Below are 26,549 nucleotides of genomic sequence, written 5' to 3'. Positions count from 1 at the left end.
TGCTACCGCACCCCCAGCACCTCTAGTTCCAACACCTATCAACCAGAGACTCATGTTTTAAGATCATGAGATCCTAGGTACAATCCCCGTTACCAACAACCCACCCAGAAGCCCTGTGTTATAGAGCCATGGGGAATACAGAGTCTATACAGCTACCCTCAGCCTTTGATACTTATTACCACAAGAATTAATGGCTACCTGGTGATGCTACAGTTTGTTTTTTGTAATTCAGTAAAAAGCTGCAGCTGTAGCCTTTAATCCAAGTGAGTCATATAGTCTTTCTGTATCATCTACAGTATCATTAGTAAAAAGTGACCCACAAATACTGATATTTATCTCTTTTACGATGCAACATTACTATGCTAGGGCCCGATTAATATCTTTGAGGTATGAGCACCAATGGGAATTGAGGGCATTCAGCACCTTGCAATACTGAGCTCTTAGTAAATAACTTGTGCAATGTTATCTGAGTTTTGCACAAATAACAAACATACTTATGGAGTAAATTCAGTGACATCATAAACATGTATAGGAACAATGAAATACAGTACACAGATTGCAGAACTTTATGAAATGGTATGCAGCAAGCACAAAGTAATCCACAACTGAGAAAAATGTAGTGATGTCTGAAGCATATAGAAACATAAAATGTATGGGATTTTTGGCTATATGCACAGTACAAACCGAGAAAAATATATTAATCTATACCACATCGTTTGAAATAAATTGTAGATCAACTGTATTATTTAGGCTTAGGACAGGCATTTTGAAAATAACATGCTATTTTCACAGTAGTTATACCATCTCTCTCATTACATATCTCTCTATCTCTATAGCCTATCATAGAATCTGGCTAATCTGCACCTTCTTAACTTGGATACTTTGTAATCATCCCCCAAAATTGCCAGTCTTTCATCAGCCATCAATACAGATTTGAATAGTCAATGCTGTAGTTAGATTGCATGTTACTTTGATGCCATTATTTTTACAAAATACAGTATATTTATTAAGTATCAGAGGGGTGTTAGTCTATTTCTGCAATAACAATGAGGAGTCCGGTGGCACCTTAAAGACGAAGATTTATTTGGGTTTTTTACCCACGAAAGCTTTTGCCCAAATAAATCTGTTAGTCTTTAAGGTGCCACCGGACTTCTCGTTATTTTTTAGTATATTTACTAGTTTGCTATGCATTTTTGACATAATTAAAACTAAATTGAAGCTGACAAAATACTTTTTGTGAAGTGTGGGGTTTTTTTTGCTTTTTTTTTTTTTTTTTTTAATTCGTCACAAAATTCAGTAATTTACAATGAGGTCACCTAGTCATTCATGCAAATTAGTAAGGATATAGCTACATAGCTAGAAATTGTTCCCCATGATTGTTTTGCAGGTGCAGCATATATGAGAACAATAATTACTTGAGACTGTTAATTGTCACAGTAAAACTGTTCTGTACATTTTCTATTTCCATCAAAATATTCTTCTGCTAAAATAAACACAAGCACCCTTCTCCCTCCCTACTCCCAGTTCCTCCACCCACCCACACACAAAGCTATTTAAAAGTTTTGGGGGAAGATTGTGTTATCATTCCTTATGTTGCTAGTATTTTAGTCCATTAAGATTCCCATTGAAGTTAGTTGGTCTACTCTTGGAACAAGTTGCCAGTAAGGGAATCAGAATCTGGTTCTAAATGTATAGATATAAGATATTATGGGTCTGGTTCTATCATTTCTTTGGAGCTAAGCTAGTATAATGGAATGGGGAATCACACGCTATGGGCCCTATTGAAGTTAATTGGAGTTTTCCCACTGACTTCAGCAGATCCAGGATTTCACCTTATATCTATAGAATTACTACTTGAAAAGCATTCATGTTCACATCTGGTTCTTAAGTTTATTACTATTTTTTAAAGAGCACATTTAAGAATTTATAAAGTAGAGATACGAAGTGACACTCAAAGCCAAATGGAGTTTTAAGAGAGAGATTGGAAAGAGCTAAGACACAGGTCCTCTGAAGGATATTGTGTTTTGCCTCCTTTCCCTTCCATTCCTGTAACAGGTTCCTGAATGTCTCTAAATACTGCTATGTTAATTCAGAAACGCTCACTGAAAGAGAACCAGAATTAATCAGCTTCCTCACTAGAGGAAGAGGGTAGCTTTAAATTTAATCTTAATAAGTACACCTCCTCAAGTGTAAAGTCAGTGTTTTGTTTAATTTGATTGCTTGCTTCTGCCTGCTGCTTCTGACTTATGTCCTGTTTCTCTTCTCTTTATATTTTTGTCAACAGAAAGCTGACCTTGCAGTTGCACCACTGGCTATTACCTATGTTCGAGAGAAAGTCATCGACTTTTCCAAGCCCTTTATGACTCTCGGAATAAGTATTTTGTACCGCAAGCCCAATGGTACAAACCCGGGCGTCTTCTCCTTCCTGAATCCTCTCTCCCCTGATATCTGGATGTATATTCTGCTGGCTTACTTGGGTGTCAGTTGTGTGCTCTTTGTCATAGCCAGGTAACATCATAACTTTTGTGATTTTTTTGGCAATTATTATCTTCTTTTTCTTACTAATAATTGTCAAAAGTCACAATTTTTTTATTACTTTCTTACTCTTATTTTTCACTGTGTGGTGTATAGTGGAATAATTAATTAGGGTTCTCAGTGTTGATTAGAATGTAGTACACTGCCGTGCTAAGCCTCCAGCATGCTGTTTATGTCACTAAGCTACCAGAATGCCATTCCCCTTTTATTTCCAAACTGAAAAACATTAACAAGCCCTATGAAATTTTTTTCTTCACTCCCATGTGTTTCTTTTCAGATAGAAAATGATGATTGTATTGTGTTGGCCTAATATGATGTGGCATTGAAGGGAAATACCCCAAGTTAAGCACTTAACTGCCCAGAGCGAGATCTGTCCCTAGATGTTCAAATTGGGCGCATAATACCTTTTAAATATAAAAATTGTTAGCTCACTCAAAGTTCCTTGGCTTTTCGGGAGTAAAACAGCTGAATAATGTATTTAAAATCTTGTAGCAGATAAATGCACTGAGATAAAACATCTAATTTAAAAAGCCAGTCTGGGATGTATGTGGAATCATGCTTAGCTGGGCTTGTTAGGGTCAAGGGCCTCAAAGCTGCAATTATGAAATCATAAAGCAATCCAATACGTATTGCTTTCTTGCTCTTTAATTGCGTTATTGCCCATTTTCTTCAATACAGTGTTTCTCTTCTGTTAATCTTACAGGCACTGATAACAGCTCTGGGAGATGGGCAGACACAGTGACACTGCCTTGCCATTTTTTCCCCATGGGCACCCCATAACTCATATAGGAATTTTTTTACTATTGTATTTTACCTTTTCATTGTAAGGTAATTGGAATTGACCCCAAATGCTTGCAGAACTGTAACCTTGCACTCACTGTGTAACTTTGACTCATGCTGTGACTGCAAAAAATTGCAAAGCATTAGAAAAAACAGTATATCCCACTTTCGTTGGATTGTTGCTGTAACATCACTTGCACCCTTTCACGTTATTGGCAGTCATTTTTAAATCACTTAATGAATTAAAACAGTTTAAAATAGATGACTTTTTAACATCTGATTGCCTAAGTTCATCTTATTATACACTTTTTTCTACAATATCAATTTTTAGAAGCATCCTTGTGTCTTGATAACAAAATTCCCTCAGCCTCAATTTTTTTGTGATGTTATTCTCCTGTGTATAGTGAGGTCTCCCTACCCTTTTTCCTTATGCTGGAGTTGATGTAAGGGTTCCACATCTTCCTTTGATACTATTTCTTTCCTTTGATAGAGGTTGTATCATTCCTCTGGCAGATGGAAAGGCAGTAATCCTTGAAGCTACTTACACTTCCAACTCATAAGTAATTCAGCAAGGGCACCCGGGCATAAAGTTGTATAGATAACACTCTGAAACACATGCTGCATGTTGTAGTGAAATACTTCACTTGTGTGCCTTCATTCAAGGACTCTTTTAAAGAGCCAAGGACTTACATTGGAAGTTTCTTGAAAATAGAATAGACTTCCGTGGATTTTTGATCAAGACCATATCTCTATTTCAGAGGAGATCCGATAACAAAGATACTTCTGAAAGCACTGAATTCTGTAGTTTAGCAAAAATGCACAAATGGTTTATTGTGGAACACATGCTGCATGTATTTACATGTATTTCCAAAAATAACCCAAACTTTACATTATAAGGAAATTTTTGAGCATGATGCACAGCCTAAACCCCACTCTGAAAATATTTCCTGCTATATATTGTGGGAGACTTTTTCTGATCCTACAGACTATTTGTTCAATTTTTTAGAAACTTTTTTTTTATTATAGTATTCAGTATACACCTCATATCACGCACTGAGCTGGGAGGAATGTTTATCATCAAGCAGACACACCAAATAGTAAAGGGTTATTGCTGAACTTTTTTTTTCACTTGGTTGTTTTGTTGTTTGGTTCTATAAAATCCTGGTGTACTCAGAAGCATATCTTTCTCATAAAGCAATACAGAAATATAGACTAGAGGGTTGTGTACAGTGAGCAAGTTGTGTAAAATCTGTTTTATTTCAAAGTTTACATCAGTCTTCAGAGCTACAGATAAAATTTCAGTATTTGTTAACTTGTACAATGAAATGTTGATAGTGTATGTAGAAATCCAAGAAGTAGAATTAGAAAGGATCATGTTTTTTCTCAAAGTAGAAAACTTTATTTTAAAAATATGTATGTGCTAGGATTCCCAATCCAATAATTATAGTGCCTTTATATAGTGAAACAGAGTTAACTTAAATGATGACCTATGGAAGAATACTAAAGATTGTAAAATACAGACTGCACAGAAGTAAAACAGCCTGTTTGTGAAAGTAATAATCTACCTGTTGTCATTATAGGGCCAGATATTATAACTGTATCGTAGTGGACTGGGATATTTCAGCATGCACTACTAAATGTGCAGTTTCACTGCAACATATAATGTAGGTGATGCACTGTGTAATGTATGGAATTCAGAAAGTTTTGTACTGTATGCATTCCAGTCATGATAGATCATGGAACTTGAAGGCTGTATGTCCTTAAATTGATAGGTTCCTTTTAGATTCCCCTCTTAAAAAAAGATGTGATGTTGTAGCAACCCACCATAATGAATATTGAACTGCCAGTGTTTCATAATAAGGTATATCTACGTTTGAAGCAGTATAGTACCTGGTATATCTTTTATAGTGAAACATATGTTTTGCAATTACAGCTCATCAGACTATTCATTGGAATTATTTTGGGGGAAGTTCAGAGATCAGTCTAGATTACCACAATGGTCCTTTCTGGCCTTGGAATTTATGGATGCGAACCATTTATTTGTCAGATTTGGCCTTTTTTCATTTGTGAATTGTTTAATGAACACAGCAAGATTTTATGAATGTGTTCATTATTCATAAATGTCCTAATAGGTTTAATAAACAATATTAGGTCCTATAAGCTTTTGTGCACTGTGCCCCCTTGAATTACTCTATTGGAATTCACTATCTAAATGAGTCACTTAGACCACATGCAATGGATTGAGTTCACTGATTGGATGGCCTAGTTTTATAAACAGGAGGAATCCAAGGAAGTCATTGCGGGGGTTGAGTAAAGGGAGAGAGTAAAGGGAGAGCATTTTAGTGAAAGTAACATAGTAGCAGATAAACAGGCCTAAAAATTTTACATCTTTGCCTATCCTCTTTTTCACAAGGAAGAGCACTATATTTTTGCTGCATAAGTAGAATCCAAATGTAAAGAACTAGGTTATTTACTCCCAGAGTCCACAAGAGATCAACCAGATTTACTGGCTATCTAGAAGACTTTTTGCTCTCAATTTTCTCTTATCATAATTACACCAAGTAATTGGGTGTGTGTGCATGCAGGTGTTGTGTTGCATTCTGAATGGAAGGTTAGGTTGGGAAGAATATACAGGCACATCAACACTCATCTTGAAAGCTAACCAGAACTGTTTTCTATTGGGACTGGAAATCACTTTACAGTAACTTGTCCTAGTATTCCTTAACTTTCCATAGCAGGATTTTCCTTCTCATACTCTTTGAAGCCTGCTTCCCACCTCCACTTTGCTTTGGGTTTCTCTGTCTGTCCAACTGTTTAACCAAGAAAGGGGGAGGGGAACCGTACTTACTTTTGAAGGACTGAGCCATCTCCCCCATGCCTTTACTAGCTCCTGCATCTCAATCCATCTCATACAGAAGTGTGGTACTGCTAACCTGCCAGATGAAAACCACAATGAGCAACTCTTCCAAATGGTCCCCAGTTTGAAACTCTACCCTCCATTTTTAACTTTTGTTTTGAATAAAACACCCACTTTGACATTGTTGTAAATGTACTTCAAGGACACTGGAGCTATTATACTTCTGTGAACTGGAAGCCCACCTAGCAATTCTGCCCTCTGGTGGCAATTGTAATAGATTTGTAACTTATCTAGCTATGGGTGTCTTCATTTGGCACAGCTGACAGCCCATTGCATTCTACTCCTATTATCTTCTCTTCTTTGCCAATATGCTTGTGGTTTACCTTTGTGGGTTCTCAATAGAAAGGTGATCAGTATGAATTGGAAGTTGCAAAGAAAGTTACTTTACTTATATCCACTCCCCTTTGGAGTTTCACTATGTACACAAACCCTATCCTCATCGACAGAATAAATTGTGTCTTCTCAATATGATTAGTGATTCTCTAGATAGTGTCCTGGAAAGATATCTGTCTCTTGGGTACAAAACTGTTCAGAGCTTTCCATTTCTAATAAGTTTTCTTTCCTGCTGCTGACTTCCTATTGTTTTCCACTGCAATCTCATAAGCTCTCTTCATCCATTCTTCCTATTAGTCTTTGAAGATGAAATAGTTGTTGCCCTCTTTGTTCTCTATGAAATCTTAAAAGTTATCTGGGTAACCCTGGAGATTGCCAATACTGCAAGAAATATGAAGAATAACCAGTTTCATGCTTGGAGCTGTTATAAACATGTATTAATTTATTTAAATAGTTCTTCCAATTTAATTTTTTTTCCCTTCAGTTTATGTTGGTGACATTGTTAATAGTGTTCTGTTGAATTGTTTAGATAGGTTTCATTCCACAGGGTAAGCTGTGACATGGGAGTTTTATAGCCCACAACAAGCACGAAGTCTCTCAAATAATTGATTTTCAAATTCCATAACCTGGTCCTAATTCATCTCTTCAGGAAATCCAAAGTGAAGGCTAAAAGCTCTGAATATTTTATCAGCAGCTTTTGTGCTTGATTTATTGGTTGTTGTAAAGGTCTTTGCAAATTTAGTGAAATGCCTTATTATCACTAATATGTTTTCAAAGCATCACATGTTAAGTTCTACTCATAGATGGTTATGGGTACAGGGCTAGCGGCAACTGTGATTCCTTCTCTGGCCACTCTGAGTTCAGACCAATCAGGCCTTGTGCCATTACTTCCCTAGGGTAGAATCACACCATTTTCCCATTCCTAGACAGAGACATGGGCTCTTGTACACTGTAAATCAACTGTGCTTACCCTACATATCACTGGTTTTGGTATTTGCTCTTCTTCCCTTTGGGAGCTTGTGACCAGTGGCTAATACAGTGACCAGGCAGCCTTCTCAAACAAAAATGTTGTTTAATCCTAACAATAGGAAGAAAGCATAACAAAGAAGACAAAGGGATTTAAAATAATGAAATTTCTACATGTCTATCTTACTAAGCCCTTCTGCCCTTAGGGAGCTTAGGAAGACCTAGCTTCTTCAGAGGCCCTGCCAGGGGTCTGTCCCTCCGAACAGTTTCCTGACAACTATCTCTCCCCAATGAGAGAGAGAGAGAGAGAGAGAGAGAGAGAAAAAATCCATTTAAATCTCAGAGACTTCTTTCTTCCTGGGTCTTTTGGCCATGTGAGTCCAAAACCAGTGTGGTGAGCTTCACAGGAGAGTTGAGTCAATCTCCTCCAGCCAATTGTCCTCCCATAGTCTTGTAAAACAGTCCATTAAGAGTTGGTTGAGAGATATCTTAAACTGAGTCCTTGTCTTGTTTCCTGCTTGTTTTTTCCAGCAGGCTGCTATTAAGCTAAACTGGTGCAGTCATGCAGTGAATATCCCAATAACCACATCACATACTGTGCTCATACCTTATTACAGATCAGCTGCATGTCCTTCACATAGGATTCCTTTGCATTCCTTCAATGCAAATAAGATGGAAGAGCAGTGGTGGTGGTAAATTGCTGTGAGGGGCCTTTTTTTTTTCTGAATGTTAGGTCTTTTATAATTAACACCCTGAAAAAAAGCAATGCTTCTATAAACTGTGTCTGTTCAAGGCCAGTAGAATCTCTCTAGAGCAATTTTTTTAATCTAAAGTGGTAAAATAATGGCTTATGTAGTTCAGATAACACAAATAGTTTCCTGGGTGCTACCTATCTAAAAAGGAGTTCCTTCTTATTTTCTCATTCTCTTATCAGGAGTCTTGCCATCTTTGCTCTACTGATCTGTTGATTTTTGCCCTTGACCTTGGGGTGGGGTTCTTAACCTGTTTCTTTTAAGCTGCTCCTGGCTAATCGGAGATTAATAATAATATGGTGGAGTGAGAGATATTGGCCCTTCCAGCCCCTTACAGTGTCTTGTATATCAGACACAAGGATGTAATCTCACGAGTCCTCAGGGGTTCACTGCACCATATATTCCTCCATATTCAGGGGTGTCTAGGAAAGGAAACTGCATCAATATAGGCCTGGAAACGCCTATCTCTGATAACAAAACTAGCAGATTTCAATTATGTTATCTTATAGCATTTAGGTTTGCTGCTGCTATGACAAGTGTGAGGACTCCAACACCCCCCCACAACACACACTATAAATAGTGGCATATAATACAAAAGGCACTGATCCAGCAATGTACTTAATCATGTGCTTGAAGATAAAAACACATAAGTAGTCCCATTGACTTTACTCAGACTACTCACATTTCTCTAGATAATCCAGTAACAGCAATTTCAAAGACAGGATTTTAACTTGAAATCTAGCAGAAGTTTTTGACTGAGGCTATTGCTTACAGTTTATCCTCTTCCCAAGGATACCATATTGCTCCTAGCCCTTCATTTGAAGCCTCAATGTTCAAAAGAAATGATTGTTGAGACTGAGGAGAGACTGGCAGGAGAGATAGGAGTTGAGAAACCATTCACCAGCCTCCAAAACATTTTGGTGGTTGGGGGTTCTCTTTTAAATGGACTTTCTGAGCAGGAATTAAGTGGCAAGAGTTATTTTCCTTCTCTTCTGTCTCTTTTCCTGCTCACTAGTTCTTCTTATGGGCTCATATAAGGTATTAGCAATATGAACAAAAAAATCTCGTTATCCTATGAAAAAGTGTTCCAGAAAGTCCATTAGCATTTGTATATTTTAGAGTGTTTTTGTTTCTCTTGCTTCAAACTTTGAATGGCTATCAGTTTGTGAAAGTTTCACACTTTGATTTTGGTTACTTTAAAAGAGAATTACCATATATATGAGATCAATGTAAAAAGGTCATACTTACCAGTTTTATTATACATCACTGATTTGCAATTTCTTAAGCAGTTTCCTTACATGTTGGACAAACATTTGCTATTCACCATGATGTCATGTAAAACTGGGATCTGTGTATCATTCCAGAGATCCATCAAACACTCATCTGTGCAATGTTGGAAAGCTGCTGGTACATTTGTCAACCTCAAAAGACAAGCTGTGTGCAGTCCCCTATGGTGTTACAAGTGTGGTCAGCTTCTGGGAATCATCATTCATGAAAGCTAAGGGATAGGATTTAACTAGATCAAGTACAGTAAAACATTCTCTTCACTCTAAGTCACCCAGTATTTCTTTGAAATCTGGGTAGCATGTGTCTGTCTACTAGTAGTTTTCTCTAATCAGTATAAAGACTCAATAGCCCATCCTTTTAGCCAAACCAGAAAGGATACTGGGAACAACAGGGGTTTCACTTGTTCCTCAATTATATGGACAGAGGACAATAGTGTCAAGATGGCTCCCAGATACCTGGAAAGATTTTAAATTGAGAGGGGAGTCTGAGAGAGCCAGTCAGCTCCCCTAATCTCCCCACCCTCCACCCCGGCTGGCAAATGGGAGGCAGAGAAGTCCCTCCCTCTCCCCCATCTGCACTCCCATGTGCGCTTTGAGGCACAAGGAGGGGCTCAGCTCCCACATATATGGGCTTAATCACTCTTCTCTCCCCTCCCAGGAGTTGGCCATCCCCATGCTGGCTTGACCAAACTCCCTCTCCGCCCCCCACCTCCAATATAGAAAGGGACACTGTTCTAAGAATAGAGCTGTGGGGCTGGTGGTAAACTGATGTGATATCTGCTAATTTTGAGATAAAGTTCTGCACCTATGCTTTGTATGTATGAATGCAGACTGGACATTTTTTCTTTCACACCCTTTGTTCAGAAGTCTCTTATTGCAGGGTAAACAATCACAAGCTTCTCCAGTGGCTCATTACTTAACAGCAATGGAAACTGGACCTCACCTTATATCCCAAATGATGTACGGTGGATGGCCAAACTGAATCTTACATCAGTTCATCTTTAGCAGCCTTAGTCCCATTCACCACCTTTACGTCAAGATTTCCCTCCATTCCCAGAAGTTTGTAAAGTTGTCACAATGCGCAGAGAATATGTGCCTTTTGATCCACTATTACATTTATTTGGGCACCTGTATCCCACAATATACCTGTCTTTACTTTATCTAAGTAACATTCAAGTAGGCAGTCATCTGCAATTAGGCTGTGGTTTTTTTTTCTTTTTGAGGCCCTGTTGTTCATGAGTATTAACATTTCCCTCCTAATAATAGTGTTGGTGGAAGGTGTCAACTAATCTTGTGTTGTGATAGTTTTTGTGGTGCCGTGTTTCTGTTTTTGATCTTTCGTTTTGCATCAGTGTGTTTCATTGCCACAAAGATATTAGTTGCAGTGATTTTCAGGATCTCTTTGATTACAGAAATAACGTCTTCTGTCCCAGGATCCAAAGCTCCTCCCTTTACTGAGGATCCTGTGATTGAACCGTCTTAACTAATGCAGCCTCCGGAGTGGCAATCTGGTGAATCACATGGTTGTGTTGCTTTGGTCTTTGAAATAGTGGGTTTGTTTTCTTGCCTGCTTCCATTTTCTGAGTTTATGGCTGGCTAAGGATTGATCTGGCTCTGTGACTCACTGTGCTTAACGGTATTCATTTTCAATGCAGGGACTCTGCCTGAGTAACCATTCACCACGGTCGTTTCATACAACTTGCCAGAGTTAAGTAATTGTGTGTAAGCGTTTAGTCCCTGGCATATGGTAGGGGCTACTGGAAAATGTTATATTAAGTGTCCCATCATTCCTATATACGCATGTGTAAATGTCATATTAGCTAAGTATTTGAGTTTAATGGTCTCCAGTTTTCTGTCACTTTGCTGCAGCTAGGTGACTACAAAAAACAGTCTGGACATACCATGAAATTCACTTTGATAGTATATTATCATTCACAACAATCACATTTTTCACAATAGTTTCTATATTTGATTGTGTTTAGCTGTAAAGGGTGTAGTCCTCATATTCTTTGTTTCATTTGATTAATGATCTTGATATCCATCCTCTGGCTAGGACTGTGTGTGGGGACTGCAGTGTTAACTGTGCTATCATCCCCCACACAGCAGTATTTCCTGTTTATCTTTGATAGTCTCTCAGATTCTGTCACCCCCTATCACCAAATATAATAACCATATCTGCATATCACATTCCCTATTGGGAAAGGTGCAGTCAGATCTGAAAAGTAGTGTCTGTACTGGTGCTCTGCCTCAGTTTGGGAAAGGTTTGCAAATTCTGCCTTTTTGCAATGTTAACTAAAGCAAGCATATTTGCAACTTGTATTAGTCATCAGCACACACAATAAGCAAGAGCAGCATGCAGAATACTAGTGTGAAAGAGGAGTGAAGCGTGCTTAAAAAGAAACAATGAGGGCTCAATGAGAAGACACTGGACAGTCCTAACATTGACATCATAAGTCTTCTGCTAGAGTCAGACCCCAGCAATCTTTGAATTAATGACTGGGAAAAGAAGGAAATCAAGGTGTAAGGATAGCCTTTCCGATTTGGTGAGTATTGTTCTTGGGCAGTCATAGGAGGAGGGCTCCTCTGCAGATGACTCAGTTTATTTTTCCAATGGAGAGATGATGACAGTAATCAAGCTAGGATAGTGCTCCTTAGGAAAACCAGCATTTTTTTTTCTGTGCTGTGCCCTAGCACATATAATACTAGTGGAAAAATGCATGGCACTCTCTCCATAGTGTAGTATTTGAACCTTTTTCCCTGCAGTGTTGTATGACCTGTAACATGGGGAAGGATGGAGACTACTACTAATGTAACAAGAGAGATCACAAAGAGCAATAAGAGTGCTAGGGAGTCCTATGATGCTCTTGGAAGAGCTCCACATAGGCAATAACCATCATTGCACAACACAATATACAGCATCTGTTAAAGTATAAAATCTGAAATTATGAGTGTTGACTACTTTTCCATTGACATGAGGCTGCTTGCCTGAGGTATCCGATGGTCAAGTCCACACTTAACTATCACCAGTTGGGTACCTCGTCTATGCAAAATCAAGTAAACCCAATGATTGATAGTCACTTATATGCTCGGGGGAAAAAAGGGAGGCACGTAATAGCTCATGTGAAGGAAACTTTTCCTTGTTAACATATCACATTTTATCAGGGTATGTGCAGCCTTATTTGAGACAGGTCAATGCCATAAATACCCCTTCTAATGTCTGCAGGAGATATCTAATGCTGCAACATCCCAGGCCTTGCCAAGAGAAATAACAAGGGATGGTTCCTATTGAGGAATATTAGCTGTGCTGCAGAGGTGCAGGTTCCTGATGTGAAGATAAGGGATTCTGAAAGATAATGGCTTACTATTTTTACCCTCCTGTCCAAAAACAAACAAACAAACAAAAAATGAGCCAGAATGTTGCCAAGCAGTGAATGCTTCAGTAGGGCACAGCCTTAAAAGTTACAAGGTCAAACCATAGTTACATGGCTAATCTGCTAGTTACACTTCCATTAGTACACATTGTCTCATCCTTAGCAACATTATCTATGCCAATCTGTAGGCATGCTTTAATTATGAAGTGAATGAAAGAAAAACAAATTAAGGCCACTTTTTTTCTAAATGAAAGTGTCTACACAAGGGTCTCAAAATTGGGTGACTGGGCAACAAAATGGCAGATGAAATTCAATGTTGAGAAATGCAAAGTAATGCACCTAGGAAAACATAATCCCAACTATACATATAAAATGATGGGGTCTAAATTAGCTGTTACCAATCAAGAAAGACATCTTGGAATCATTGTGGAATGTTCTCTGCAAACATCCACTCAGTGTGCAGTGGCAGTCAAAAAAGCAAACAGTATGTTGAGAATTATTAAGAAAGGGATAGATAATAAGACAGAAATTATCATATTGCCTCTATTTAAATCCATGGTACGCCCACATCTTGAATACTGTGTGCAAATGTGGTCGCCCCTTCTCAAAAAAGATATATTGGACTTGGAAAAGGTTCAGAAAAGGGCAACCGAGTTATTAGGGGTATGGAATGGCTGCCATATGAGGAGAGATTAATAAGACTCAGACTTTTCAGCGTAGAAAAGAGATGACTAAGGGTATGATAGAGGTCTATAAAATCATGACTGGTGTGAAAAAAGTAAATAAGGAAGTGTTATTTACTCCTACTCATAACACAAGAACTAGGGGCCACCAAATGAAATTAATAGGCAGCAGGTTTAAAACAAACAAAAGGAAGTATTTTTTCACACAAGGCACAGTCAACCTGTGGAACTCCTTGCCAAAGGATGTTGTGAAGGCCGAGACTATAACAGGGTTAAAAAAAAAGAACTAGATAAATTCATGGAGGATAGGTCCATTAATGGCTATTAGTCAGGATGTCTAGGGATGGTGTCCCTAGCCTCTTTTTGCCAGAAGCTGGGAATGGGTGACAGGGGATGGATCCCTTGATGATTACCTGTTCTGTTCATTCCCTCTGGAGTACCTGGCATTGGCCGGTGTCAGAAGACAGGATACTGGGCTAGATGGCCTTTGGTCTGACCCAGTATGGCCATTCTTATGTTCTTATGTTTAATGCAGTTGAAATAATCCACTTTAAATTCACATCTTTAGTTAATTTAGAGTAATTTTCCTGAGTGTCCCCACAGAGGCAAGCACTAATTCACCAGCACACACCCCTAGTTCATATGTGGATATGACATGCAATATATATAAAAATATTTTTGGATAAATTGCATGTTGTCCTAGAAGAATATTTGACAGTCACCTCTTTCCCTTGACTATATTGCCTTTCATACGTTTTGGCTGTGTGTGACAGCTATTTCCCACATGTATCCTGCATGGCATGCTGTCTTGACATAAAGGTAGTGAAGGACTTCCTCAATAGAAATGTGAAAGCTGACGTTATACTTGGCATTGATGAAAGATGCGTATCCATTTCTTCTGGTCTTACACAGTGCATAGAGTTCCCAACTTCCCTACAACCAGCTGAAGCAATAGTATGATGGAATTCCACCCTCCACAGGTTGACTTACACATTTCTAGGGTTTATACTTGCTCAGCATCAGAGAACCCTAGAAATACAGTAGTCTGTACTTTGTTTAATTGGACTAGCCTCTTATCAGGACTTTATTAGACATCTTTAGCTTTTTGGTGTCACGATGTTCACCCATGAAGAAGTTGTTGGTGTTAATAAGGTAATTCCATTGATCTGACATTTGTAATAAAAATAACCTCTAGGATTGAGTAGAAGAAAAATGGTTCAAGAACTGACAAGTACCATCCATGTAAAATGACAAACACACGAGCCTTATGTGGGGCTACAAATGTATAATTTTTTTTTATCCCACCTTGATGGAAAGACAGACATAAATCCTTGGAAGCAAAGAGTGAATAATACGTTATGCAAAATCCTGATCAAAATAGCAAGCAGCAGCAGCCTCCTTTTTAGACAGAAGAGAAGAAGCAACATGAAAGAAGTTGAGACTGGGAGATAGTCTTATAGGACAACCTTGAGTATTTTTAGATTGTAGCCATTGCACCTTGGTTTCTGGATTCATATGAACTTAGGACTGCTTGGATAGTTGATGGATAGCAAAGTAGTCTGCCCTTCTTTCTGCTATTACAGACCCTTGAAACTAACTTTATTAGATCACCAGTGAAGATAGCATCTTACTTTTTACTGAGAAAAAAGCATAATTGTGCATAGCCAAGTGTCCAAAGACATGTAATGTGTATCTTGCCTGGATGAGACAGTGCTATTGTTTACAATAAAATAGCAGTTTGCTTTGACCTCACTGCTGGAAACCACATTAGTACCTTCATCAGCCAAGGACACATTAAAAATAAACTTCCTAAATTCCTCTTTCCAGTCTTTACCCATAAGCATAATATAATTTTATATCAATCTTACCATGAGTTTAGTTTAAAAATAGCAAAATTTAGAGATCTATTATTTAAAAAAAATTGGGGAAAAAAACCCCCACCACCAACAAAAAAAACAAACAAGATGTGTCCATTGATTGTGTCAACTCAAAAGACCTGGAGAAAGAAGTCAGATTCAACCAATGACAGGATGGAATTCAGTAGAGGCAGAAAGATCCTGCTGTCCAACATCAGGAGTGATAGAAACATTCCCTTCCTGATTCACCAGGACAATCCTACTGATAAACAGCAGGTGTAGTAGTATTCATCTTTCTGACTCAGCCCCATTAGCAACATGGCCACATTACTATCTATAGACAGCAGTTTTCAACTCATGAGTTCAAGGACTTAGAGCAGGAGGAATAAGCAAAGCATCATACATCGTAGATTCAGCCTCTGTGGCATCATTAAGATAGTCCTGAGGTGACTCAGAAGAAAGAAGTTAACTTTCCAGTGCTGCTACTGAAGCAGTTGTCTCTGGCTTTCCTTCAGAAGCCTCAGTTCACTCACTCTCTCTCAGGGCTGGTCTTCACTATGGAGCTAAATCGGCGCTGCTTCAGTCAATGCAGCTGCATCAATTTAGCGGGTCTAGTTAAAATGATTGCTTTTGTTTGATTAAAAGGTTCTGTAGAGGTTCTTTAGTTTTTGTTCATCGATAGTATAATGAATTTTAGCATGGTGAATTTATTACACGTGTGGCACCAGATAGTCCTTAGTCCTATAAAGTCACGAGCACATACATAAAGCTCATCCCAGATTCTGGAGGTGGTGGAGTTACTGCTGTGATCAGTTACATAATTCCACTGCTCAGCATGTGGAACATGCCATATTGGGCTGGATCATCTTAAGTTTCCCAGCCCCCTTTCCAGTTCCCTATTTCCTCAGGGAATGAAGCAGAGCTTCTGCATGGTAATCATGGAGGAGATAGTGGTAGGCAGAAGGAATTCACTTTGTAAATAATTTCCCTTTCCATCCCCTCAAACTCTATAAAATCAGGGCATTCGTTTCCTCAATGTGATTCATAACCATGGGGTAGTGTATGGCTCCCAAATCTTTAGCAGGGACTTCAGCATCCTTGTCCACAACAAATATTATGCACACTTCTATTTATTTTGCTTGGAATCGTAAGATAATGTTCCTGTAGCATAGTGCCCTCTATCACCATGTTGCAAGACAGTTTTCAGCCAGCTGAAGATGAGAACCTCATTACTTTCTGGAGCAAAATTTGTTTGTTCTGTAGCTATGCATGGAAGCAGGGAAGATCTAGTTTATTATATGATCAGGGCTCAAAGATTCTAGTAAAGAAATTCTAAGTAAACCTTTGAAAAGTCTGGTTTTGTGGCTGACGCAATGTAACCGATGAGTCCTGTCCAAAAGAAAAATGGGAGCAGTTAACAGAAATTTCTACCTTGCATTGTTTCACTGTGCTTATGGAGCACAGCAAAGATAATGTCAAGCCACCAACACAGCTGAAAAAAGGACTTCTAATTAGTCATATTTATCCTCCACGTACTTCTCTCTTTCCTCTTTCTTCTAAACAGGCATCTTAGTGTAGGGGTGGTAGTTAATCTTGTCAAAATCCTGGCCAGGGCACCCTTCATTTACTGTTAATGAGAGGAATTTTCACATTGCTTCAAATGTAACTTTTAATGAGATAAAGGTGTTGATGTTGATATCAAAGGCTCCTATGTGGAAGAGATCTAAAACCTTTTGTCTTTTGTTCCATCAGAGAGCCCAATTCTGCTTGCAGATAAGCCTCACTAAAGTCAGTGGGAATTGCATATGCACACTGCAACTGATTTGCCATAGCTTTCACCTTCTGCAGTCATTTATATTTGCTAACCAACTAGAATGGTAGTATTTTGTGTCCACTGATGTAGATGACTACAACAGGTATAAGACAGTGGAGATTCAGACCTACTGATTCTAATTGGGCTCCCAATGATCTTGTAACACATTTTTATTTTCAAGAAGTAGATGTTATTTAACATTCACATTGTGGTAACTCAAAAGACAACCTGGTTTTGGCCTCATTTTGCTACAGTGGTGCTAGAACTCAGGATACTGGGGATACTGCCACACCTTCTGGCTTGAAGTAGTAATAACAGACACCAAATAGATGGTTTCCATCATCAGCGGCCCACTATAAAAATTGTTCTAGCACCTGTTTTGCTATGCATGTTATAAACACAAACTAAATGACAGTCTCTGCCCCCGAGAGAGTTCACATCTAAACAACAAGAAACAAGTTCATTAGATGAACAATCTGGCTAGAGCAGAGGAAAAAACAGGCTCACAAAAATAGAATATGTGCACTGCCTATCCTGATGGAGTAAGAAATCACAACTCGCAACCTGCCTAACCATGGTCAGACCACAGTTTTCTGTCTGCATAACAGAACAAGGAAGCTTTGCAGAGGGATTAGAAAGGGGAGAGGATAGATTTATAGAGGTAGCTTTATAGATTTTGGCTGGAAGCTTTTATCACACATAAGGGGGCAGTCGTGGAGTTCATTAACCATTGGGTGCCTCTTTGTGGCTAGGTCTGGAGATTGGCTCTACTCACGTCTGATGCCCCCTCATCCCTGCTTCCAACATATTGCTCACACCTCTTTGCTCACCAGGACTTGCAATGCTTCCCCTTTGTAACTCAACCCTCCAGCTAGGTCACTATATTCCTCCCTTTCCAGGATATCAGAGTCCCACAAGGTCAACTGTCCACCTGCCATTCCACACAGTCTTCCAGTCCAGGCCCTATGTCACTTTTCCAGAGGCTGGTAGGGCAATCCAGGCCCCACCACTCCAGGTTCCAGCCCAGAGACTCTATGTCTAGCAACTCCAGTTTGCTTTTCCCCAGCCCCTGTTGCTACTTCCCTGCTGTATCTTCTGGTCTCCTCCTCTGGTCTTACCAGCCCAAACTCCCTCCTCCTAGGAAGTAACTGTAGACTACTCCTGTCTTTGGTTTCTTGCCAGACTCTACAGCCCAGAACACAGCTCCCTTCTCCTTGAGAATGAGAGCAGACTACTTTCCATACCACCCTTTTCTGGCCTCAGCTAGTTGGGTTCATGCTAGCTCAGCCTGCTCCTCCTCAGCTGGACTTCATCAATCAGTCTTTCAGGTCCTGCCTCTCCCCAAGGTGTGTGTATCAGGTTCATTGCCATAACAACCTGCTCTGCCTTGTGTGGGGTGGACACCCAGGGCTGGCCTTACCATGAGGTGAACTGAGGCGGATGCCTCAGGTGCCAGACTGTGTGTGTGTGTGTGGGGGGGCACTAGGACCCAGAGTGTAGAAAATTGTGTCTGCTGCTGGTGCATATGTATTCTCTCTGCTCTAGATGCACAGAGATGGTGGAGTGCTGTGCTAGAGGAAGGAGGGCACAAGAGACATAACAGGCAGGCAGGAGAAAAGGTGAGAGGAAATAACAGAAAGCAGCAGGAGCTGCAGGGAGAGAGAGAGGAGGAGGAGCCTCTTATGTTCCTCTCTAGCACCCCCAGGAGCCTGGATTGATTAACACCAGCTTTTCAGGGAGCTTCCTGTTTCCTGCTGCTTCCCTGAACCCACTGAGAACAGGCAGCCAACTGAAGTAGTAGAAGCTAGTTAGGCCCTTAAGACGCTGATATCTTCCCTCACTCAGGCCCTGCTACCAGCCTGCTCATTTGTCCCCTTCAACTGAGTGTTGAGAACTTCTGTAGCTGGCACAGAAGAGCAGTCATGAGTGAAAGAAGAAAACACCCCTCTCGGGCAGCATTCAGAAAAAGAAAGAAAGCAAAGGAAGCTTTTATGTCTAATCAGGACAGAGCTCTCCTGAGGTACATAGACACAAATGTTCATGGTGAGCCTTCCAGCCCCAGTGAGGATGTGAATGGTGCGGAGATGCCTGATCTTCCAATTAGTCAGAGTGCAGTTGACCTGGCAGCTACTGCAGCATCCATATCTCCATCTCAAATGGATGTAACATGCACATTTCTGAAGAAAAGTGTAGATCAGAGAAGAGTGTGGTGGAGGAGCAAGAAACAGCTGCTGCTGAGTTTAGTTCCTTAAGTCTAGTTGATCCAGGACTGTGGACCCACTTGAGCAGTAGCCTGAGGGACTTCCTTGTACTGGATGGGCCACAGCAAGTGAAAAACTTCATGTTCCCCAAAGACAATGAAAATAGAAGTTTCCATACAACACATTACTAGCATGAAATCCCCAATGGTGACAAAGTGGAAAGGCCATGGCTTATGTACTCAAAAACCCAGAATGCTGCATACTGTTTTTGTTGCAAACTCTTCCAGTCTAATGTTCCAGCCACATTGGGTTCTACAGGAACAAAGGACTGGAAAAAATCTGGATAGAAATCTGGCATGCCATGAGAAGGCAGCAAATCACCAGAGACCATTCCATAGGTGGAAAGAGCTTGAGATGAGACTAAGGTTAAAGGACACCATAGATGATCAGCATCAAGAGAAGATTTCATCAGAGTCTCTTTACTGGCAAAATGTTCTGAAAAGGCTCATTGCCATTGTGAGAATGCTTGCTACTCAAAACCTAGCACTGCGTGGCACTTAGGATCAGCTGTATGTGCCAAACAATGGAAACTTCCTTAAAATTGTGGAGCTGATGGCTGAGTTTGATGCTGTACTCCAGGAGCATCTAAGAAGAGTCATTACCCAAGAATACACACACCACTACCTTGAAAACACAATGCAAAATGAGATCATACAGTTACTGGAAACAAAAGTCAAACAGAAGATTGTGGCAGATCTGAAGTCAGCAAGATATTACTCTGTTATTCTGGACTGCACACATGACATCAGCCATACAGAACAAATGACTTTAATGGTGTGTTTTGTAACAACCATTGCAGGGACATTTTCACTAGGTTCTTTTGTTGATGGCCTTGCAACCATCTCAATAAAGCATGAGCTGGCCCAGACTGTGGACCTTCAGGATGCAGTTCAAATCTTTACAACCAAGAAGGCACGGAAAGCACCACTTTGATTATTCAAATAGATAAAAATGCCAGTGTTTACTATGCAGACAAGAAAAGTTTTATTTGCTGTTCAGGCGTTTGAAAGTTAAGTGTTACTTAAAATTTTTGAACAAGGCATTTTAAGTTGTTCTCCTTTATTGGGGTAGGTAGTAAAGCAGTACCATGAGAGAAGTAGAACAGGAAGAAGGCAGAATTGAGACCTTTCAAAGTTTTGGCCCAAGTGAAGGGATTTAGGGGAGTCATTTGAGCTCTCCGTCTCAGGTGCCAAAATGTTGTGGGCCAGCCCTGTGGATATCTCATCACAGGTGCCATGGAAGAAAGTGTGAAGGTGCTTGTGGAAGAAGCAAGCTATTGAGGCTAACATATTCGATGGAGTGAAGGCGATGTCAATCTAGTGATAAGATATTTGAGCAAATAGTTAAAGTGGGGATAAATTGTGAAAAGCTTGGAAGATATGGACAAGAAGTTTATACGTGCAGGGATATAAGAAGACCCAGGGTAGGTACTAAAAGAGGGGAATGAGAGATCTTGCATATGTTGTACAGGAAAAAGCAAGTTTTAGACACAGTCTGCATGATTGGGGCAAAAGGGAGGGTTGAATCAAAGATAAAGCCAAGGTAACGGGCGAGAGGGATATGCCACCACACTTCCTGTCAACCATGATAAAGGCAGGTGGGAAAGATTAGGAGCTCACTTTATGGAAGAGAATGGATTTCTGTACATGTCAACCAGATATTAGCTTCTTAAGCAGTTTGAACCTAATCCTGAGAGCAGACAAGCAGTTGCTCATCTTGAAATAAAAGAATATTGCATGTGCTCAGTCCCACTCAGTATTTAGGCCTCAGTTCAACAAAGCGCCTCAACACAGGTACATATGTTGTCCCATTTACTTCATTGAGACTAGTCATTCATGTAAAGTTAGATACATGCTTAAGTACTTTATTAACTCAGGGTCTTTGCTCAAATTAAAAAATGCACATTCAAAAGACAACGTGAGTTATTGAAATCTCCATAAACATATTGACTATGCTGTGATGGGGCAATACTGAGAAGGATAACAGAATGCTGGAAAATGTTGGGACAATTTGGCAACCTGATAGCAATCTAGAATTAGAGCCGAGATGATAGGCCTATAGTGCTCCCACTGAAGTCGGCGGTAAACCTTTCAGTGTCCTTAGTCGGAGTGGATTGGGCCTGAAGATACTCTCCTGAAATATTTTTGATAGGCTCGGTAAGGAGTTTTGTTTGTTTTACCGTTGGCAATATTTCAATTAGATATTTTGTGATAGTTTTGCTGTGGAGAAGGAGGAAATGCAGGTCATAAGCAATTAATTGATATATAAACATGTCTCCTTAGATTGCAGATTGGACCTTCATGAGTATGCGTTAGGGGCCAATAACTACAAGAGGCTGAACTCCCTTAATACCATCTGAAGTCAATAGGAGTCAAGAGTGCTCCCACACCCTGGGAGAACTTGACCTTCATCATGTTTCTTAGTAGATTTAATCTATTAAAAATCCTCTCTACATTTTCCTTAAAACAAAACTGAAGGCCTCAATTGATTGAGGTACCAAAAAACCTTATTTTAAGTATGTGAGTTGTCCCAAGAAAGCCAATGGGACTAATCCCATGCTTGAAATTAAATATGTGCTTAGGTACCTTACTGAACTGGAGCCATGATACAATTAAAGAGAGAGATGTTGTCACATAATGCTTTGTGTACTCAGTGCAAATCCTGAGGTATTTTCTCAGGCCAAACTCATACTGGTTTCAGTGGGGCTTTGCCTGAATAAGAATTTTGTAAAAACAGAGTAAGAAGCTGAGGATTTGGTCCAGTAATATGGACATGATTTTGAACGGTACTATATACAAAGAACAGCAATTAGGATGTTATTTTGAAATGACATGACTATTTTTCTTAGTATCAGAATTCCACAAAAGTATTAGAAAAGGATTCACTAAAATTAAATAAAATGCTCAAAATGTTAGAAAATTGGAATATGTTTTTTGGCAAAACTCGTGAAAGTGAATGCCACCATGTAAACCACTGGTTTAATTTTATGAATGAAATCTCAATTGCTTGATTTTGTTATTTAAAATGCATTCTACTTTCAGATTTGTAAATGCTTGAGAGAAAACACTGCACTCTTTTTGAACATGGTATTCTGATGGTTTAGTGAGGTTACAAAGACCATGTCCAGAGTGCCGGCATTAACAGCTCTCATCTTGGCTTCTGACTACACTGCAATTGTTTTTATATTCCTGTCACTATGATGGGTGACATTTAATGTACACTGAAGGGCAACAATGAATTATTATGCACTCTAAAATGGATAACTGTTTTGCTGGGATGCTCAATGTTAAACTAATCTGCTGTCAAGTATGCTGTTGTCATGTTGAAATGAAATGCCAATTTTGTTGCAAGCCCTTAGAATGAACTTGCCCCACCTTATACTCAGAAATCCATAAACTTTTTGCATTTCAAAATATAATTTCACTATTTATGTTTTAGTCTGAATAATACTTCATTATGTGTAATTAAGAGTTCTGCTGCAATTATAAACTTCCTCCCCCAATTTCCTACAAAAAAATTAGACTGAACTGTAGAAGTTGTGTTGAATGTTTCAGTTCTATACTGAATATTTCTTTTCTCATGCACTCTTTTTGTTGATACTAACCTGTCACTTTTTAAGTAGAAATACTGATTCGCTTATTAAATTAATCATTATTTAGTATTACTAAGTAGGGCAAGTATCATTGCAGCATATTATTGATTCAGTTATTCTTTGATTTTTGAGCTTAGCTTAGTTTGTTGAAAACTGGATGTTGGGCCCTACTTTGTAAGATCTTATAATCAGTGGTGTCTATGAACATTCACAACCTCAGAATATCATTTTCTTTTTAGAAGGCCTAACTGTGATTAAGGACATAATCTGGTTTTCAAGGAACAATATATTCTGATAAATTGTATTACCAGTGTCTTGCATTCTCAAACACCAACCCACCATTTCCTCCCAATAATGTCAATTTGGGTAATATGTAATATGCAAATGACTGCATAATGAAAGCTAATATATCAGTATGAGTAAAACTTAAAAATAATAGAGATACAATTGTTCTCTTGTGTTTATCACATTATAAGGAAAAGAAATCACACACTCACCCACTGCCTTCCCAGTGCCTCCTTAGCTCCCGTCTTTAATATTGGATTTTGAGGCTCCCTGAGGCAGGAAGACTGCCTAGCTGTAGTCTTAGAAAATGTGTCAGCTCAATAAATATTTTGGTAGACTAGCTTCTGGGAACTCTAGTCAGCCCTTGCCAATTTGTTTCAATTTAGGAGCACTACAATGCCTAGCTAAGTAAATCACAGAAATGAATTGTTTTAGTTCGTAGTGCTGTAGACATATAAGCATCACCATTGTTCTCTTAAACCTATGTGAATCAGATTACTCAGTAAAGTATTAAGTTCTTTTATAAAGGGAGAATGTTTTATTTAAACATGAAAAGTTCCAAATAATTTTTTCACAGTGCGTGTGTAGAGTATGTGGCTATAATTAAAACATATCCATGGAGGTGGGTGGGGATATCAGTACATCAGATATTTTTAATTATAGTCCCAATATTGCAAACACTTGGTACTGCACATAATGTATATGCTGAGTATTCTCATATCAGTGATCCCAACATATATATAATATTAAGTGTTTGCAAGATTAATCTACGTAAATAAATTCTGAAGTATGGAAGTATGGATCCTGCAGCTGTGTTCACCTGGGCACAAGGGGTCCACCTCAATGGGGTCATGTGCAGAATTGGAATATTTTTTAAAATACAACTTGTAGTAAAATTGCTCTTCAATATATGCGATGCAGCTGAACTTACTTTTTAATATTTGTTGTAGATATACACTGATAAGGCTTACAAACACAAATTGCTATTATAGAAATGTAAGCCTCAATCCTGCAGAGAGACATGCTGTTGTACACTTATACCATTGTGCATCCCTTTGCAGAATCAGTGAATAAAAAGTAATGTGGGAGTTGCATTACATTTTTTAATTTCCTACACTATGCATGTGGATGTCTCTTTCCTGTACAGTTTCTGCCTTCTTTAATGAGCTATGTGTAATTCCTAATCATAAAAATACAAAGTGTATAAAAATACTAATTTATTTATATCTCTATAAAGAAATGTAGGATAATATATTTATCTAAATTATTATGGGTATATACCAACATATGAAGAAAAAGATCAGAGGTATATTTTTATTCTCCAGTTATGAATTAGAAATAAGAACAATATATCATAGTCCATTGTAGCATATTAATTGAGGCTTCTAATAATAATTAATAATTATGACAGTTCCACTTTCCTGTTAACTGAAAATCTTCATATTAATATACAATTATGTTATTTTTAGTTGTTTCTAGGAAAAATGTTGGCTATCATATTCCACCACAGTGTTGCTCAAAGTGGCTACCATTAAAAGGTCAGCACTTTCCCACAAGTTGGGTTCAAGATATGGAAAGCTTATAGTATGAAGAAAGTTTAAAAGACTAACTCTATTCAGTTTAGATAGTACATGAATAAGAAGAGATATGAGAGAGTTATAGACAATAGTGAATAATGTGGTAAAGGTAAATCACAGTTTTCTATTTACCCTTTCTCATAATGCAAGTGAAAAAGAACATTAAATCAAATTGAAAGGCAACATATTTAAAGCTGAAAACTGGATTTTTTGTTCTGCTTTGTTGTTTTACACAGTTGATAGTTAACATAGCTAACAGATAGAACTCACTGGCAAAAAAGTATTATTGAGGCCAAGAATTTAGTGGGAATCAAAAAAGAATTAGACATTTATATAGATATGAGAACATTGTAACAAGTTACATTTGATAAGAATTTTAAGGGCTATAAAGAAATTTCCCCCCAGCCAGGTTATTCCATAATTGTCTTCTATGGGATTTTGTGCACTTTCTTTTTAAGCATCTGGTACTTGCCATTGTCAGAGACAGGGTATGGAACTAGACAGAACGCTGGTCTGGGATAACAAGTTCCCAAGTAGTATCTGAAAAACCCCATTTTCAATAAACTAATTTTAAGTACAGAGAAATAATGATATCTTATTCAAGTAAATGGACTACTCGCAGTGTATAAAGGTAAACACAGGAGTATGTCTTTGTAGGATGGGTACTTTAAATACTGCTCTGAGTAAATGCTGTCCTTCTTATGGCAACTGCTGTAGTTGTGCTCACAAGGCCAGAGAGTAGGAGCGCTGGGAGCAAAATCATGCATGGGATGGGTGTGGAGAAAGAAGGCCACGACAGATGTACATGTTAATACATAGTGCTCAGTATGCTGTCCTGAAGACACCACTCACATTGACTATACATATTCTAAGTTGTTTAACACATTTACAGGTCGGATGTTGCTATGTAACATTTTATTTCATATTTTACACACTTCCTTCTGCATCATTATAGTATAAGGATTCATGAAAGCTTTGCTACATACTGTGGGCCTGATCCATTGAAGTCCATGGAAAGATTCTCATAGACTTCAAAAGGCATTAGGTAACATCCATTAAACATAGTACAGCAAAGATAGTGTGGACTAGAGCGAATTGGTGAAAAAGCTATGAATTAAATTAAGTTAATATATGTACAGTAAAATGTCCTGTTGCATTTATTGAGTTAGTATTTGAAGCAATGGTGAAAAAAATGGCCTTGAGCTTAGGCCTTATGAATGTTACCGGCATCATGACCATTACAAAACAAGGGCTGCAACTGTCATCTAAGTTGGTTCAGAATATGCACCTGAATATTTATTTTAATGTAGTCAAATGAAAATTAGGTAAGTTTTCCCTGCTTCCCCTATTAATAATTCCTGGTTTGCAAATTTATGTCTAGCAGGCTAAACAGCATGCATGGAGGACATAAACTGTTTTTGCTAAAATTATTTCATAATAAATGGTAAACAGAGCGGTAAACAGGTAAGCTTTTTCTCTTGTGGACAAAGACTTCCAAAAATCATAAAATGTTTCAGCTAGAGAAATGTGTGTGCAAATTGA

General features: G+C 38.6%; 1 protein-coding gene across 4 annotated transcripts in view; it reads left to right on the top strand.

Moving 5' to 3' along the window:
• GRIK2 (glutamate ionotropic receptor kainate type subunit 2) overlaps positions 1-26,549 on the top strand; it is a 584,433-nt gene that overhangs the window by 387,939 nt on the left and 169,945 nt on the right. For 3 of the 4 annotated variants that reach the window (XM_054023645.1, XM_054023644.1, XM_054023647.1), the window contains exon 12: positions 2,285-2,508. In XM_054023645.1, coding sequence (XP_053879620.1) covers positions 2,285-2,508 — 224 coding nt within the window. Of the gene's footprint in view, positions 1-2,284; positions 2,509-21,835; positions 21,925-26,549 lie in introns of those variants that run through there. The other variant, XM_054023648.1, reaches the window with a different exon arrangement.

This window comes from Malaclemys terrapin, chromosome 3 (assembly GCF_027887155.1).
Source record: "Malaclemys terrapin pileata isolate rMalTer1 chromosome 3, rMalTer1.hap1, whole genome shotgun sequence".
Lineage (NCBI taxonomy): Eukaryota > Metazoa > Chordata > Testudines > Emydidae > Malaclemys > Malaclemys terrapin.
This window is presented reverse-complemented; position numbering and strand designations above follow the sequence as displayed.